General features: G+C 38.2%; 1 protein-coding gene across 8 annotated transcripts in view; it reads right to left on the bottom strand.

The window, feature by feature from the left end:
* USP15 (ubiquitin specific peptidase 15) overlaps window positions 1-18,568 on the bottom strand; it is a 123,017-nt gene extending 104,449 nt beyond the window's left edge. For 5 of the 8 annotated variants that reach the window (XR_003235421.2, XR_011997880.1, XM_026001800.2 and 2 more), the window contains exon 1: window positions 18,393-18,539. Coding sequence is in view for 4 of the 8 variants with exons in the window: in XM_026001800.2 (XP_025857585.1) it covers window positions 18,393-18,481 (89 nt within the window). In the remaining 4 variants the exon portion in view is untranslated. Of the gene's footprint in view, window positions 1-18,392 lie in introns of all 8 variants that reach the window. The other 3 variants (XM_072741737.1, XM_072741738.1, XM_026001799.2) reach the window with 2 other exon arrangements.
* Between the last annotated feature and the right edge of the window lie 486 nt (window positions 18,569-19,054).

The raw sequence follows: 19,054 nt of genomic DNA, 5'->3' as shown, positions 1-19,054 counted from the left end.
TTTAAATAGCTAGAACTATTCATAAAGATATTTCATGACTTTTACTCTTAAATCTCTAAGAAAGAGTAAGAGTCATCAAATAACAATGTTTCTAAACAGTTACAACTATGATTTTAAGATGAAGTCTAAAATCCTTAACATTGTCTTGCATGATCTATCTATTCTTGTCTGTCTAGTCTCAACTGGTAATATTTTTCATTGTGCTGAGATCTAACTACAATAATCTTCTTTCAGTTACTAAACACTCCATTTCTGCCTTATGGCTCCATCTGCCTAGACTATTCTCCTACTGCTCCCAACATCTATTTAATTCCTATCATCTTTCAGAAAAACTATATGTCACTTTCTCAGGGAAATCTCCCACAAGCCTTTCCCATTTCCTTTCAAACAGTGTGGAAAAGGAGAAATAAGATGACCGTATCAGCCTACTAAATACCAAGACTGCTTATTAAGGTAAAGAAATTGCTTTTAATAACAAAATAACTAACATTTGAGCTTTACTCTCAGGCCAGGTGCTATTTGTAAGCACTCTAATATACTGGTTCACTTACTCCTTTAACTCCTCAATAATATGGGTACTAGTATAATTTCATAGGCACACAGAAATAACTTGACCAAGGTTACAAAGTAAGTTAGTGCTAGACCTATGATTTAAAAAATGTGATACTGGCATAGAGAGAAGCAAAAAGATCAATGGAAACAGCACAAAGAAACAAGAATTGGATGCAAGTATATGGAGAACTATGATACGTGTCAAGAGCATCATTATGAAGTAGTGGAGAATGATTTGGCTAAGTATATGGGGAAAAGAATTCGAGCTCTGCCTCACAAATACAGCCAGTTCTACTCTAATGTTTGTTTTGAAAACCTGAATATGTTAAAGGATTGATATGGTAGGGAACAGTAGCACAAATTTTAGTATATGCTTAAGCACTACTTTAAACCCTAAGCAGGGCCAGGGCTATTGCAAGGTGAGAGATGCCTAGAAACCCTAATAAGGAAGTGCCTCCTTAAATCCTGCCCCCAAGTGCCTAGACCGCTTTACTGCAGTCTTAACTCTGAAACAAACATAAGGTGAATGTAGAAAACTACCTAGCTGTACTGAGCCACATAGGAAGGCACAAAACACACTTCAAACATTTTTTTTAAGGGCAGGGCAAAGGGAGAGGGAGAGCGAGACTCTTAGGCAGGCTCTATTATCAGGACAGAGCCCCATGTGAGGCTCAATCTCATGACCATGAAATCATGACCTAAACCAAAATCAAGAATCATTTAACTGACTGCCAGCCGGGCACCCAAAACACTTCAAACATCTTCCCATATGTTATGAGCCACACTCTCCACATCTGCTGTTACAACTTCTTGGCAGATTTAAGAAAACTTCCTTCCACCACTTCACAATAACTCAAGCTGCAACCCTTTAAATCCTACTTCCACAAGTCAACTTCGTCCTTTTCAAAATAAAAGTGCCTTATTTACTGTGGTAATTATGTATTTCTTAACCATCTAACATATATAAAACCGTGCTACCATTTTTAAATGTTTTTTAATGTATCACTGACAAAAATTTTTTGAGTTCTGTGTCCCAACCCCACTTCCCCCATATGCTTGGTGTTTTTTATTGCATGATTTTGCATATAACATGGTGATTTTTAGGAACACATGCTATGTTACAGAACTAACCGTACAAAAATAAGTTATAGTTAGATTAAAAATGTAAATGTGAAAGTAAAAGTATAATTTTTTAAAAAATATAAAAAAAATCTTATTACCTTAGTATATAGAAGAGTTAAAATAAAAAGCAAAAATCTTAAAGACTGATAAACTTGCCAAGGTTAAAATTAAAGTCTACCATTCAACAAAGACACCACCAAGAGATAAGATACAGATTGGGGAAGATACTTACACTCCAGATAACTAACAAAGGATTAGAATACATAAAGAACTCCTTTAAACTGATAAATTAAAAAGAAAAAAATAAGAGGGGGAAAAAAAAGAAGCAATTCACGGAAGAAAAAATCAGAATGGCCTCTATCCATGAGCGTCTGCTTAATCCCATTAGCAATGGGAAAAATACAAATTAACACCATATCATCTCATGAAGCTGATACACACAAGCATGTGTACATGTGTCCACAATATCAAGTTGTGGAAAAGATATGTAGTACTAGGTACTGGTATACTGCCAAAGGGAGAATAAACTTGAATCTTCACTTTGGATGGTAGTTTGGCAACATCTATTAAGGATAAAGATGTACAGGGATGCCTGGGTGGCAGAGCGGCTGAGCATCTGCCTTTGGCTCAGGGCGTGATCCTGGTATCCAGGATCAAGTCCCACATGCGGCTTCTTGTAGGGAGCCTGCTTCTCCCTCTGCCTGTGTCTCTGCCTCTGTGTGTGTTTTTCTCATGAATAAATAAAATCTTAAAAAAAAAAAAAGGATAGATGTACATACCATACAAGCATGTATTGCCATAGCTAAGGTTTATCCTACAGAAACGCTCATACATATTTACAAAATTACAACTATAATATATAGTGCAGCATATTTTCTAAGAATGAAATGGTAGAAAAAAAACCTAATATCCACTATTCATACCCAAAAATATTACACAAAAATTATTAATGAAAAATACAACTCTATGTATTAGGATAAATCTCAAAACTACAATGTTGAAGCAAAAAAATCATAAAAGGATACATGTAATATAACACAAATGTATGAAGAGAACAGATGTGCACACAGTGCTGACTACAGAAAATTTAAGGCATGCCACAAACATATATACTATTTACAGATTCATGCATACATATTAAAATATATACATAAAATAATATGTAAGTAACTTAAAATAATAATAATAATAATCTATTTCAAGATGGTGGCTCCCTCTGATAAGGGAGGAAAGAAGATGGGATTAGGGAAACGTTTCACACAGGGACATTCAACTGCTTCCATAATGTTTCACTTCTTTAAGAAATGTGTGCAATAAATGTTTTGTTATAACTTTCTGTATACTCTCTTCCTGAAATATATTAAATATGATTAATATTTTCTACTTAATATCGAATAGTTCATATATATGCATATACACTGAACAAAAATGAAGTGGAGTGAATAATGTTGAGGTTAAACTGATACAGTTAAGTGACAGTTAACAAATAAACAGACATTTCAAGCATAAAAATAAGAAAAGTAATTAAAATACAACTTAGTGTTTTTGTTTTTAAAGAGTTTACTTATTTGAGAGGGGAGAGAGAGGGACAAGCTGACTCTGCACTGAGCATGGAAGTCAATGTAGGGCCCGATCACAGGACCCTGAGATCATGACTTGAGCCGAAACCAATAGTCAGATGCTTAACAGACTGGGCCACCCAAGCACTTCCTTAGATTTTTTTTAAGATAAAAATATGTATAGCAAAATGTATAAAATGCAGATTGTTTTACTATATATTTTTGAAAATTTGTAAGTTTATGTTCTTTCTTATATTTATCTTTTCTATCTTATGTCTTCCAAACAGATGAATTAGCATTAAATTTTAAATAAATGTAAATAAAAAATTTACATAAGCTTTGGAGAATTTTCTTTGGAAAAGCATGATCTGATTATTCCTAAATTTATCAAATTTACATTTCTGACACATAATAAATATATTCATTCTCAAGAAATTATTTCCTTTTGGTAACTAGAGCATCCAGTAAATAAACCAGAAAAGTAGAAATGATTGGTGACATCTCAAAAGAAAAGCACATAAGAAACAGAAAGTACATTATAACCCTTGATATTTGGGAAGATAATATAAGCAACACAATAAAAAAATCCTAAAATTGACACATATACTGATTTTAAGCCAATTTATTTTTAAAAATTTTTAAAGATTTTATTTATCTGACAAAGAGCATGCATAAGCAGAGGGGGAGGGGGAGAGGGAGAAGCAGACTCCCCACTGAGCAGAGAGCCTGATGCAGGACTCTATCCAGGACCCTGGGAACATAACCTGAGCCAAAGGCAGACACTTAACCAACTGAGCGACCCAGACGCCCTGATTTAAGTTTTAGTAGAAAGCGAAGCGCTACATTACAGATATGCAACCATCTAAAATCCATCTAAATACTAACCTGCAAATATCCAGAGAGCTCAAAGCACAAAAGAGTGATTAATTACTTTGTGACATACACACCAATTTAAGTTTCTTGCACAAAGGAGTCTGTGCCTTAGATGAAATCAAAGGTGAAATATTTCTGAGTAATACTGAGATATCTGACTGTGTTCCCACATAAAAAGCCATGAAGTACACGTACCAGGTATGATCAAGATTACTTTATCTATGATTGAGGCCTCTGGCTGTAGCTTAATTACTATCATGTCCCTCTGTTTCAGTGGGTCACAATGGCTTACAAGGAATTTTATGAGTGCCTCACACTTGCATTAACCCGTAATTCTCAGACACTAGTACACCAATATGAAAATACTTTTATTATAATTCTATTATCTGGGTTCAAAAATTAGTAAAGAAAATCTCATGGAGATTAAAGATCTATTGTCTTCAGTCTCTCAAATCCTTCAGAGATGATCACAATCCCCCAGCCTATCTCCAAATAGCCTTCTCCATTTCCAATAATTTCAAAACTTTGGCCAGTCTAAGTCTTTCACCCATTTGGTTGAATGGACAACCACGCTGCCCTACTTTCTGAGGAAGTTAGAAGCCTCTACTTTCTGTCTAACTCTCCTGCTCCACACCTTAATCTTACCTGATTCCTTCATTAATCAGCAAAGGATGTAACCCTCCTTAAATCCAAGGCTAATTATTTTTGTTTCTATACTTTGGATTTAGTTTCCTTCTGTCTCGGAGACTAACCCCATTAACAGTCCCTACCCTCTTGTTTTTCCTTGTACCTTGTCTCCCCCCCCCCCCCCCCCAGCATATAACCAGGGCCAATTCTCTCACCCTTTTCCTCCAAATCACCTCCCAACTCTCACACTCATTTTCTTCTCTATCTACTCCATTTTTCTGACTTGTTCTTGCACCCAAGCCTAAGTTTCTGCTCAACCCTCACTTACTCTTCAACCTAGCCCAAGAGGTTTTCCTATTCCAAAGGATGCTCAAAAAGTTTCTCACAAATCCAAAGAATTCATAATTTTATGTATCTCATCGTTTCTAAACCCTACTTTTTTTGGTAAGAGAGGGCAGGGATTCCTTTCCCTTCCTTTTTCCTTTCCTTCCCTTTCCTTTTCCCTTCCCTTCCCCTCCCTTTTCCCTTCCCTTCCCTCCTCCCTTCCCTTCCCTTCTCCTTTCTTTCTTTCTTTCTCTTTCTTTCTTTCTTTCTTTCTTTCTTTTTTGCAACTTCTTCAGAGTTGCAAATTTCTTCTTCTTCTCTCACTGTTCATACTCTCTAATGATTCCAAAACATGCATCCCACATCCAGTCTTCATATTCTTTTTTTAAGATTCATTTATTTATTCATGCAAGACAGATACAGATAGAGGCAGAGACATAGGCAGAGGGAGAAGCAGGCTCCTCACAGGGAGCCCGATGCGGGACTCGATCCCAGGACCCCAGGATCACGACCTGAGCCAAAGGCAGACACTCAACTGCTGAGCCACCCAGGCATCCCACATTATTAAATCATATTTCCAATTCCTACTAGTCCATGTCCACTTGGATTTTTCATACATCCCAACCTCTAGTCATTAATTATTTTCACACTTTCATATTTACTCCTTCTCTAAGGGTCCTTTAATAAATGTCATCAACAATTAATTTCCCAAGCCAGAAAGCAAAATATTATCCTGTATCTTTCCTTCCCTCACCCCATAACATCTAGTAACTAGTACCTTCAGAAAAGTACCTTAGTTTTACATCTCCCCTTTCCTATTAGTTTTCAGTTCCATAGATTATTGCAATGGCTGCCCAACTTGTCTCTCCACTTTAAGTTTACTGCTTCCAATTTGCCCTCCATTCTGCTGCCACAGACATTTTAAAGACATAAAATGAACATGTTACTCACTGTTTAAATCAGAATTTTAATATCACATAACAAAATAAAAATGCCTTATATCTATAAAAAGATTTGTATGAAGTGTTTTCACCTTATTTATAGTTACAGTGACCTCTTTTCTTTCCTTTCCTTTTTTTATTTAGTCGATGGGGAAACCAAAACTCTGAATATGAAACTCATCAATGAAACACAACTCTATTATAAGTGAGTAATGCAGGGCCTGTTTTCAGTATGCACTCTAGTTTTCATACTCTAAAATTCAATGCTTTTTTTTTTTCACTACATTAAGCTTTAAACTTTACTATAAATCCCATTTACTTAACAAAGATCTAAAGATGTAATAGATTCTTACTAAAATCCTATACTCTTCCCCTCTTTATGAAACAGTAAAGGTTCTTTGTAAAAAGTAAAATAGCAGAAGGATAGCAAAATGTTATTACCAAAGCTATAAATAAGAACTGAAATATTTATTCAAAAGATATATTTTAGAAACCATTATTCATTTTATTTATGAAGAAAATAGGTATTTTCAAAGTGGAGCACCTTTGGTAAAAGATTTTGCCTATCAAGAACTTAGGAGAAAAAGCCTAAGTGTTCACACTACACCTATACGAGTCCCATTTTCATGTCAATTTTCATGTCACTTAAGACTACACAAAAAGTGAACACCATCTTTCTTTTAGGAAGTTTTATAGAATGGTGGTAAACTAAATTGTGGATGAACTTTTCTCACACCTAGTTTCAATTTATTTTCATGGTTAGTTTTGCTCACAAATTACCTCTTGAAATTAGATGAGTAAATATGAATCCTAAATTTACTACAGAAGAAGTACTAGGTTACAGAGGGTATTATGTTAAGTGAAGTAAGTCAGAATGAGAAAGACAAATACTCTATGATTTCACTTACACATGGAATCTAAAAAACAAAATAAGTGAATATGCAAACAAGCAAAATTAGATCTATAAATTCAGAGAATAAACTGATGGTCGCTAGAGGGAAGCACTAATATTAATTCTCTCATTTAATGACATACTATTGATAACATCTAGTGGCAGTGGGTTCAGCAAAATGGGTGAAGGCAAGCAGGAGATATAGGCTTCCAGTTATAGAATAAATAAATCATGGGAATTAAAAGTAGAGCATAGGGAATATGGTCAACAATATTGCAATAGTGTTGCAGGTGATAGATGGTATTTATTACTATGGTGATAGACGGTAAACATAGCATAAGGTATAAAGTCAACTATACTAAAAAAAAAAAAAAAAAGTACTAGGCCAAAATCCTTTCTTTTCTTCTTCTTACTTTTCCCCCCAAAATCCTCTTTCTAACATTCCTTGATGTGAGGTTTTAGAGAAGTTAGTGATAAAACCTTTAGATTGTTCATCTTAGAAATGGTAATTCATTCATTCACTCAATAAATACTTAAGGTCTACTGTTTACATACTACTCCATATGAGTAGGTGGCTAGCAAAATAGCCAAGGTCCCTATGTTCATGGAATTCAGAGTCCAGTGGAGGAGAGAGACATTAAGTAGTTAATAAATGTAGCAAAATACTGTGGCAATAAGTGCTGTGAAATTAAAGTACAGGAAATTATGAAAGCATATAAAGGGGTATCTATTCAGAATAAAGGAAAGCATCTTTGAAAAAGTAACACTTTAGCATATGAATAGGAGTTATTTCAGGAAAAGCAAGAAAAAAAGCTATCTAGATTGAAGGAATAGCATGTGCTAAGACCAGAACTTGGGAGTTTGATTTGTTAGTGGAATTGACTAAATGATGTTGGAGTTTAGACAAGAGAAATGCTACATAAGGCTTAGAGAGGCAGGCTGGACTGAGATTACACAATGCCTTTAAGGTAATAATAAGGATTTTTATACTAAGAGTAACAGAAAGCCACTCTAAGATTTTTAGCAGGGAAGAGATATGACCTGATTTTCATTTCATGAAAACCACTGGGAATGCTTCACAGGATTACTGGGAAGATCAAATACAAATCAATAGTTCCAGGGTAGATGGGTCAATTTTAGGACCCCAAACAAATCTGAGTTAATTTAAAATTAAATTTCATATAACAATTAAAAAGCCAAATTTTCTTTTTTCCATTTTTTTTTTTTTAGGGATGGTGGTGGTGGTGGTGGTGGGGTAAACATAGAGCTCTACAAGTTTATAGTGTTTTTATACACAGTAAAGGCAAATTTAAGGAAAGATATACAGGGGCCAATAATTGAGTGAGAAATAGCCCTAGACATAAAGAAGTTTAAAAAGCAGTATGGGGCAGGACGCCCGGGTGGCTCAGGGGCTGCCTTTGGCCCAGGGCATGATCCTGGAGACCTGGGATTGAGTCCCAGGTCAGGCTCCCTGCATGGGGCCTGCTTCTCCCTCTGCCTGTGTCCTCTGCCTCTGCCTCTCTGTCTTTCTGTCTCTGTCGCTCTCTGTGTGTGCCTCTCATGAATAAATAAAAAAAATTTTGAAAGTTTTAAAAAAATAAAAAAAAATTTTTTAAAGCAGTATGGGGGAATCTCAGTAGCTGCATTTAAGAAATCACAGAGCTAATGAATGCATAGTTCTTTCTTTTCTTTTTTGATTAGTAGGTTTATACTTAAAACTTTTACATAAGCAATTCTTGCTAAATTGCCTAATAAACATATTGTCATTTATTTCTTAAAATCCTACCTTTTTCTCTTCAAAGTAAACATACTCTTTTACAACTAACAAAATACACAAATTTTTTTTTCAGCCTAATCCAATGTAGCACACAATTTTGGAAAAATGTTTTATAACTATCTTATGCAGAATAGGTACATTTACATTTACATAGCAAGAGCATAAAACCATTTTCAATACTAAAGGAGATACTGATAATTTCTAGCATTTTAAATGATTATAAGTCAGATAATTCACAGGCTTTTTAAAAAAAATTCCAAACTATAACTCAGAATTTCATTGTTTCAGTAAAACTTAACCAAAGCTAAGAAATTCTTTCAAATACAATAGCTTGATTAATCTCTTTATATCTTCATTTTAAATTTTAAGCATTTCCAACCTATTTTCTACTTTGCACATTAAATTCATCACTTAGCAAGAACTAATTTTTATGACCTCTTTTTACATCTAAACTAAGACAAAAAAGGAACTCAGGAAGGAGGCCAAGTAAGATTGTAAAAGTGAAAAGAAAACTCATAGAATGGGAGAAAATTTTGCAAATCATCTCTCTGATAAGGGATTTGTATCTAAACTACATAAACTCTTAAAACTCAGTAATATAAAGACAATCTAATTTAAAATGGGCAAAGGATCTACATAAACGTTTTGCCAAAGAAGGTATACAAATGGCCAATACACATATATGAAAAGATGTGCAACATCATTAGCCATTAGGAAAATGTAAATCAACACTACAATGAGATATAATTTTACATCCACTAAGATGGCTGTAATAAAAAAAAAAAAGGCATTAACAAGTGGTGTCAAGGACGTGGAAAAATTGGAACCTTCATACACTGTTGATGGCAACGTAAAATGTTGCACCCACCTTGGAAAAGAGCCTATCAGCTCCTCAAAAAATTAAATATAAACACTCAGGAATTCCACTCCTAGGTATATACTCAAGAGAAATCAACGTTATGTCTACACAAAAACCTGCACGTGAATTGCTCATAGCAGGATTATTTTTAGCAGGCAAAAATGTAAACAACCCAAATGTCCACCAACTGATGAAGGGATAGATTCAATATAGTAGGGCAGCCCGGGTGGCTCAGTGGCTTAGCGCCATTATCAGTCCCAGGTGTGGTACTGGGGGCTGGGATTGAGTCTCATGTCAGGCTCCATGGAGCCTGCTTCTCCCTCTGCCTGTGTCTGTGCCTCTCTTTCTCTCTCTCTCTCTCTCTCTCTCTCTCAGTCTCTCATGAATGAATTAAAAAAAAAAAGATTCAATATGGTACATTATCTATACAATGGAATATTACTGAACAATAAAAAGAAATAAAGCACTAATACTTCATGAAAAAAGCCAAACACATACATGATTCCATTTATATGAAATAACCCAAACTGGCTAATCTATAGAACATTAGCAGCTTCCTAGAGCAGGGAGATTTGAGGAGAAATTGGGGAAGCAGGGGGCTGCAAATAGGTATGGAGGATTTGGGGGAGAGGTGATAAAAATATTCCAGCACTGATTAAGGTAATGGTTGCACAATTCTGTAAGTATATCAAAGCCTAGTAAACTATATCTGAGGTGGGCAAATTATACCATATGTGAATTATATCACAATAAAGCTTTTTTTTTTCTTTTAAAGAGTAGAAGGACATATGACTGGATGAGATTATTAGAGATGATTTTACGAGATTGGTACTGAACTAGTTTTTGAAGTAAGTGAAGGTCAGGAATTAGTAAAATTTATTTGAAATTATATGAATGATATGTAATGTCTTATGAAGCAGGAATGAGTAAATCATTTTTAAGAAATGAGAACCACCACCAGTACCAAGGCAGAGCTTTACTAATTAGAAATAAGACTGCTAAGACTAGAATGCTAAACCAAGGAGAGCGCCCCCAGAAAATCCTACAGTCTTCTCCAATGGATAACAGACAAAAATGCTCTTTTTAATATGCCAAAGCTATCACTGCCTGATTTTAAAACTTCAAAATATTCATCTCTCAAAAAGTTGTTTCCATAACATGGGTATGGCTCTATGACTCACAGGCAAGCAATACAGTTTAAAATGCAGGCTTCTGAGTTGACTGCACAGGTTAGAACCTCTGCTCTATCACTGGCCCAAGTGTATGGCTAGGTACATCTAACTGTATCTCAGCTTCTGTATCGCAAAATGAGAATACAAAGCTCTTGGGACGCCTGGGTGGCTCAGTGGTTCCATGTCTGTCTTTGGCCCAGGGCGTGATCCTGGAGTCCCACATCGAGCTCCCTGCATGGAGCCTGCTTCTCCCTCTGCCCATGTCTCTGCCTCTCTCTCTGTGTCTCTCATGAATAAATAAATAAAATTTAAAAATACAGCTCTTAACACATAGTAATTTTTGTAATCATCACCATATCTACATGGTACATGTACCTACTTAATTATACCTCTCCAGAGAATTAAGTTTCCACAGCTTGAAACCCATTCGAATTTGTAAATATAAATTTTCTATCTATATCAAAGATAAATCTCTTGATTAAACTGTTAAACTTTGTTAAGCTGTTGAAACACATTGTTAAATAATATAAAGCAACCCAAATTATCAGGTCTCTTTTACCATGATCATTTCGCCCTTACCACTCATCTTTTTGTGTAAAATTTTACTCAAGGAACTTGATCTGGCTTTCTAAAACTCAGAATAGCCTGGCCTCAAGGCCACTCTTGGATTTGCTTGTGAGAGCAAAGGAAGTTCTTTCTATGGCTACTTCTGTTACACAATTTTCCTTAACAGTAAAGAATTACCACACTAATATCTGGGTCTTCTCAAAATTAAAAGGAGAGAAAAGACAGCTAGCCATTACCTTCCTTTTTTGGGGGGAGATCTACCAGGAAACCATGCAGAATCTTACTGACAGAAGCAGTTAAGTGTTGTAAGCATAATCAAATACAAAATACAGGTTAATACTACAGAGGTTTCCTGCCTCATGTTACAATCTGATCTTCTTTACTTCTTTTTGAGGAGTCATTCGTAATAATTCTTTAGATATGTCATTTTAATCTGTATCCAAAACTGAGGTCACTTACTATCAGTCTTATTCTACGTTTCTTCAGTAGTGACTTCTGTATAAACTGGATAATAAAACTGAAAGGAACTACATTCCTTTATGTAAATAGATGGAAAGAGTATGAATAAAGGACTTCAATTCATGTATAGTGTGAATTACAGTGGAAACTGGGGAAATGAAAATAAAGGGACAAACTGAATGGAGTCAAGGAAGAAAAACAATTGTTTTAGTAATTGCTGAATAATTCTATATAGGAACTAAAGAAGGAGTAATGGTTTAATGAAATACTGTTTGCATTGTATTTGAGTAATGACAGCAAGAAAACATTTTTAAAAAAGATTTTATTTATGTATCTGAGAGAGAGATAGAACAAGTACAGAGAGGGGAGGGGGACAAGCTGGACTCCGTGCTGAGCACAGGGCCTGATGCAGTGTTCGAGCTCACCATCCTGAGATCGTGACCTGTGCTGAAATCGAGTCAGACGATTAAGAGCGCTCACTTTAAAGGCTGCATAATTACAGAGCATTTAGAAGAGTGGACAACACAGTAAGCATTTAATAAATGTTAATTTACTATGGGTGGTATTATCACCTTCAAATCACATGCAAATCAACTTAATTTCCCTGAGTTCAGACTCCTTATCTATAAGAAATGAACATATACTTTGAGCCTTATTTGAAGGATCAAATCAGATGATGCATGTAAAACACGTTCATTAGTTGTTCTTAACCTTCCCCTTATCTCCTTGCCAATATGCCTGATGGTTTCAATTCACTTTTATCAATAATCATGGCTTATTAATAAAGTAATTCTTGAAGTGAATAGTAGAAAAATCACTCTAAACTCATGTAATAAAATGGATATAGCTAATGACTAGTATGGCAAAATTGATTTTTTTGCAGTTGCTACTTGTTAGTTTTCAGGAAAGTGTTAGAGATACCTTTAACTGTCTTAATTCTATGTACCTTTTACTGTCTTAATTCAAATGTCTTTTGAAAAAAACAAAAAAAAAAAAACAAAAAAAAAACAAAAAAAAAAAAACAAATGTCTTTTGACTTTGAAAACCCACTAAAATAACTGTTTCTGAAAAAAAAAAATCAGTTGGTAAACACAGGAACAAAGAATACCAAGCATTCACATTTGCATTTCTGGGCTAGGCTGTTCCTGTGGATACATAGTCCAAAAAGAGATCCTAATGTATTTGTGGTTTACTGTAAATCAACACTTTTAAAATACAAAGTACTAAAACAAAATATCCTATAAACTTTTACTATCTGCTTGATGTGTTAGTTCTATAAAACTATGTAAGAAGGAGCCATATAGTCTCTACTAAAAGGTTATAATTACTGATAAACAATTGATACTCAAAATTTCAACAATAAATCATCCCACTTTTGTTTAAATGAACTTTTGGATCAAGATAATATTTATTCTATACATTGAGCTAGTTATCTATTAATCTTTAAATGTAATTAAATTTAGATTTCCAGAGGACAGTAAGATTTTATATATACCCTACCATATCTAAACTGAACAGTCATAAAACACAACTTTGCAATAAAAATGGTAGAATTCTGCTCCTAGATATAAAAGATTCCATTTAAAATGAAAAAGAAAAAAATATCCTTTTCTTTTTCCTTTTTAAAGTGGAACTACGTGTTAAAATGCACAAAATAAGAGGCAGTTACAGTACAGTGACTTCTGGGTCTGAATTAAAGCTCCAGTCTACTTGGGTTCAAATCCCAGATTTATCACTGTGTGAACACTTGAGCCTAGGATTCCTATCCTGCTAAATGTGAATTAAAGCACATTCACATTCTAGTGACCTAGAACTGTAGTGATGAGTAAATAAGTTAACATACGTAAATACTTAAAACAGTACCTAGCACATGGTGTTTTTAAATGCAATACTACCCATCATAGCCTGACAAACTAAGTTTTTCTAATTATACGTATATGTTAGCAAGATTAATATTTGTCACAAAACTATCTTGTAAAAAGAATATTTAATACCTTACATGTGCTGATGGGAAAATTATATGATTTAGAAAAAATAAAATAAAACCTGAATGTCACTAAATAGACAAATGAAATCATGGACTAAAAAGTTCTGGATCTTCTTGGTAAAACAAGGTACGTTAATTTTGGATTCACCAACAACTTAGAAGCGATTTAAACACTTATAAAAAGGCTTAAATTAGGAAAAAGTGCCTTTCTAGATTTTAAGCAACTAAATTGTGAAAAATACACTTCAATAATGTCACTATTTCTGTCCTTATTTTCATCAATTTAGCAACACTAAAAAAACAGTTTTGCTTCCTGTTTCATTTTCTGCAAATGATGTGACATATACCCTAATTTAGTGGTTAACACTTTGGCACAACTAAAATTAGTATTTATAGTAATAGTAATGTAAAATTTTCTTTAGCAAGTATATACTAAACAATTTGGAGTTTACACTGATTAATAGTGTCCCTTTACATTATGAACTGATTTGTCATTATAAGGTTATTTTCTGTTAGTGTTAAAAAAAGCTACACAAACCTAAGAGACCATATAAAATAAAGCCTCAAAGATTTCTAAGTAAAAGAGTAAGAATCGAAGAAAAACCCTTAAACTGAATTAGGAGTGTATTCTAATATGAAAACCTCACTGATCCGATGGACTATTTCTTGCCTATTTATTGAAACAAAAAATATCAGACACATTTGAAATGACTCTAAGTACGAATTAAAGTTAGTCTCTGAAGTACCTTAAAATCTACTGGAATTATGAGAGTTTATACAAAAATGACACACAAACTTTAATTTGTAAAGTTAGCTATGCATTACCATTGCATATACATAAATATTAGTGAAAATGACTGGTTGAATAACATTTAATAAAAACAGGGAAATAATTTGTAGTTATGTTTATTTACTTATGTCTTCAGAGAGTTTTCCATAACCTACAACTTGTCTTTGTAACTCATTTAACTACCCATCTCCCTTAAATGGGTTCCTCTACCTCTAATATACTTAACATGTAATGTACTTAAAAATTTTTTTTTTCCTTTTTGTCTCATCAAGAAAAACCACCAAATATCTGAATATTAAGTTATCTTTCATTCAACCTAAGTTAAACAAGTTCTAGTTCCTTTACCCTTATTTCTATAGTTACTAAATTCAAACAATGTTGTTCGTGGTTTTCTACATACCTCCTCTGAGCTAAAATACAGATTAACAAACAGTATTATGATACTACTGGACTTATATGGAGGATCAGTGTCACTTTCATACCTCATCTTTTTAAGAGGTATAACTCTCCTGTATCAATTTGGGCTTGTCTATGTCTAGTATTAAGCACATTATAAAGTTTGTTCATTCTCATTCTAGACTTGTGTACTTATTTTCATCTCTAGAAAGTCAGTGTGCAGATAAAAATCATTCACTATTTACAAATAAACAGAAACTCGAGTTTTCAAGAAGAACCGAATCTTCACCCTTGCCTAAGTGTTAGTTATCTACCAGAGTACTATGAAACAATCCTTATCCAAAAAGTACTCACAAATACCTAATGAAGTTAAGTTTCATTTTCATTATTCATCTTAAGGCACTTGACTATAACATCAAAAATCAGTATTAAACTTTCAAGAATAAACTTATGATAAACCTTCCATTTTTTTCTCAATAGTCATCAATCTTTCCAAGATGGTTACACACACATAACAAGATAATGTTCCATCTGTATATGACCCATTTCAGCTATAAAATATCAGACTGAATTTGCACAAATAACTAACTATAAACAGCTAACCCAAATATCTTTTAAAAAGGCATTAAAAAGAGAGACAACTTTTTTTTTTAAGATTTTATTTATTTATTCATGAGAGACACACAGAGAGAGAGAGAGAGAGAGAGAGAGGCAGAGACACAGGCAGAGGGAGAAGCATGCTCCATGCAGGGAGCCCAACATGGGACTCGATCCCGGGACTCCAGGATCAGGCTCTGAGCGGAAGGTGGTACTAAACCGCTGAGTCACCCGGGCTGCCCAACTTTTTAACAAGTTAAAAACAAGTTGTAGTGAGTTCCAAAAACTATGAGCCCAAGTAACAAATTATTAAATCTTTACCAGTTCTGAAATCATGTATATATAATGAAATTTGTACTTAGCCAATTATTCTCCTTAAAGCTCTGAATCAAACTTTTGTTCTAAACTATTTTCTTTTTTGACAGATTTAACCTAATTGCAAATTAAGTGGCCTAAACCAAACTGGCTTTTGCAAATCCTCAGTACCATCCTGCTCCGGTATTTTTTTCCTTTAACTAAGAGGGATCATCAATTTGAGGACAAAAACATTCACATTTTGGGGCACCCTGAGTGGCACAGTCGGTTAAGCATCTGACTCCTGGTTTCAGCTCAGGTAGTGATCTCAGGAACTCTCAGGGTCGCGAGATTGAGCCCCACATCAGGCTCATCAGGCTTCCCACTTAGCTGGAGCCTGATTTAAAAAAAAAAAAAAAAAGAAAAAAAAAAAGACGTTCACCCTCTCCCACTGCCCCTCCCCAGCCCTTTCTCAAATAAATAAATAAATAAATCTTAACAAAATTCCACATTCTGCTGTTATCTAAATATGTGGCCTTCAATGTCCCTTTCTTTAAAATGAACGCATTTAAAAGGCTCAAATTTACGGACTTCCTATATTTATTCTTTACAACTATTTCCAGAGCAGCCCGGGTGGCTTAACGGTTTAGTGCCTCCTTCAGCCCGGGGCGCGACTCCGGGGTCCTGGGATCGAGTCACTCATCAGGCTCCCCGCATGGAGCCTGCTTCTCCCTCTGCCTGGTCTCTGCCTCTGTGTGTGTGTGTGTGTGTGTGTGTGTGTGTGTGTGTGTGTGTGTCTCATGAATAAATAAATAAAATCTTAAAAAAATAATAAAACTATTTCCAGTAACTTTGTGAAAAAGAAATACTTTTATTTGAATAATGTGAAACTTAAAATTTAACACCCACAGTACTCACACCGTTTCTATCATCCCATAGTGTCAACACCACCAATTACTACTCAGAGTACCAAAAACATAACATTAAAAAGAAGTAATATCCATCTGAATCATAGCCATTTTTAAGCGGATAGAAACCCACATTTATCTTTTTTATGAGGTGGGAACAGGTTAACTAATGGGAAGCAAGGATTAATTTATCTTTTAATAATCCAAAGACCAAGGTAATTATGTGCCTAGGAAATATCCAACTTCCACACAGGAATAAACATCTTACAAACACTGACATGCGCAATAATGATTATTAAATCATCTAGAGATGGTATTTTCTGTTCTAGTGCAACAAGTGCATGTTTACACCGTTAGGGATTTTCACCATATAGACCCAGAATGTATGTAGCCCAACAAAGTAGGAAGAAAAGTACCAAGACTTAGATCAAAAAACACTTAAAAGTCAAGTCCCAAGACTGCCATCTACTAACTTACTTCAAAATCCACTAATACTACAGCATTTTATCGGAAGTAAGTGGCGGGGACAACACAGCGACTAACACTTAACGTCCTCTCCTAAACAGATAATGTCTTGGAATACCTCCTCAAGATCGAGAGAGAACACCCCTAGCACGGAATTTTCGTTGCCCACTTCACGGATGAAGACGTGGGGGGGGGGGGGGGGGGAGGGAGGGGACAAACAGCGATTCAAACTGCCTGTCCTCCAAGTCCTGCCCCAGGTGAGGCGGTGAAACGGTGACCTAACCAGGTCTCAGTCTTAGGTTCGTTCCCTCCACCAAGTCGTAGAGGGGCCGGTGCATCCTACACCGCCGCTACGGTGACAAGCAGACAAGAAAACAGCGGTCACTGTATATGAAGAAGCACATCCCTCCTCTTCTTCCTGACAAACACCACTTGCCCTTTAGGTCACGTATTCCCGTATTTAAGCTGTGCCGACCACCACCGGTATTAAATCCCTAGGCGTGCTACCTCCGGCGTTTGCATCCTCTGCTATTTCCTAGGTCTGAGGGTAGCAAGCGCGCTGAGCCTCCAGCGGACTTATCTACTTCGTGCAGGCCTGCGGCTCGCCCGCCCGGGAGGGAAGGGCTGCGCTTCCGAGAGGCGCGGCGGGTCCCGACCGAGCCCCCGCCGAAGCCCGGGACCACGTGGTTCCCCCCTGCTCCGCCCGAGGTCCCGGACTCTGCCGCCTCCGGCCGGGGGGCTGGGGCTGGGGGCTCCGCGCCGCGGGAGGTGCCGGGGCCGGCCCACCTGTGCAGCCCGCCTCCCGGAAGAACGCCGGCGTCGGGCCAGCCAGCAACTCGCTCGCCGGCAGAGCCGCGGGAGGAAGCGAGCGGAGCAGCGGCGCGGGCCGCCGAGCTGTCAGCGCCCGACCGCGAGCCGCCGCGGGGAGCCGGCGTCCCGGCAGGCCCGAGGTGGGAGCGGCGCCGCGGGGGCCCAGCGGACCAGCGCCGCCGCCGCTCCCCCCAGGCCGCTGGGCGCGCCGCGACCGGCCGCGAGCCCCGGCCCCCCCACCCCCCCCCCGGCTCCGATCCTCAGCCCCGCCGTCCGGGGGCCGCCGACACCCCGCTCGCCCCGGGCGGCCGCCGCCGGACCTGCCCGCACCTGTCACTGGCGACAAACAGCGGCCCGCAGCCCCCGCCCGAGCCTCCGCCGCCCTCCCGCCGCCGCGGCCGCCGCGGCCGCCTTCCCTCACCAGGTGTCCCCTTTCCGGAGCGAGGTTTTGAGCAGCGTCGCGATGTCGGAGCGCTGGATGTCCAGATCCGCCGCTCCGCCTTCCGCCATCTTCTTCCACAGGCGGCAGCGACGGCGGCGGCACGCCCCGGAGCATTGTGGGAATGGCGTCGCGCGGCCCCGCCCAGCCGCAGGGCGAGACCAAAGCAGACGCTGGTGCGGGGGGGGCCGCCTCGGGACAGCGGGCGGGCCCGGGGGCGGCCGGAGCGGGCGGCCGGGGTCTCCCCCCCCCGCCTCGCGGGCGCTGCCGGGGTTGCGCCCTCCCCGGGGGGCCGCTCCTCCAGCCCCGCGGTCCGCCGCTTCCCCGCCTTCCCCGCCCTGTTGCCCGCCGCCGCCTGCGCGCGCTCATCTGCGCGTCCGCGCGGGCTGGAGGGCGCGGCGCGGCGGGGGGCGTGCGGACCCGGAGCTGCGGCCGGACGGCTCGGCGGCTCCGAGAAGCTGCTCGCGGAGCCCCAGCCGGAGATCGGCGCCCGAACAAAGACCCGCCCGAGCTGGAGCTGGAGCTGGAGCCCGAGCTGGAGCCCGAGCGCAGCGCTGGGCTCCGTGCATCCCCCCTCCCCCCGCCCGCCCCGGGCTCCTTCCCGCCCTCCTCCTCCTGCTGCAGGTGGCGCCTCCCAGGCACGC

The sequence above is a fragment of the Vulpes vulpes genome, chromosome 16 (genome assembly GCF_048418805.1).
Source record: "Vulpes vulpes isolate BD-2025 chromosome 16, VulVul3, whole genome shotgun sequence".
Taxonomy (NCBI): Eukaryota; Metazoa; Chordata; class Mammalia; order Carnivora; family Canidae; genus Vulpes; species Vulpes vulpes.
This window is presented reverse-complemented; position numbering and strand designations above follow the sequence as displayed.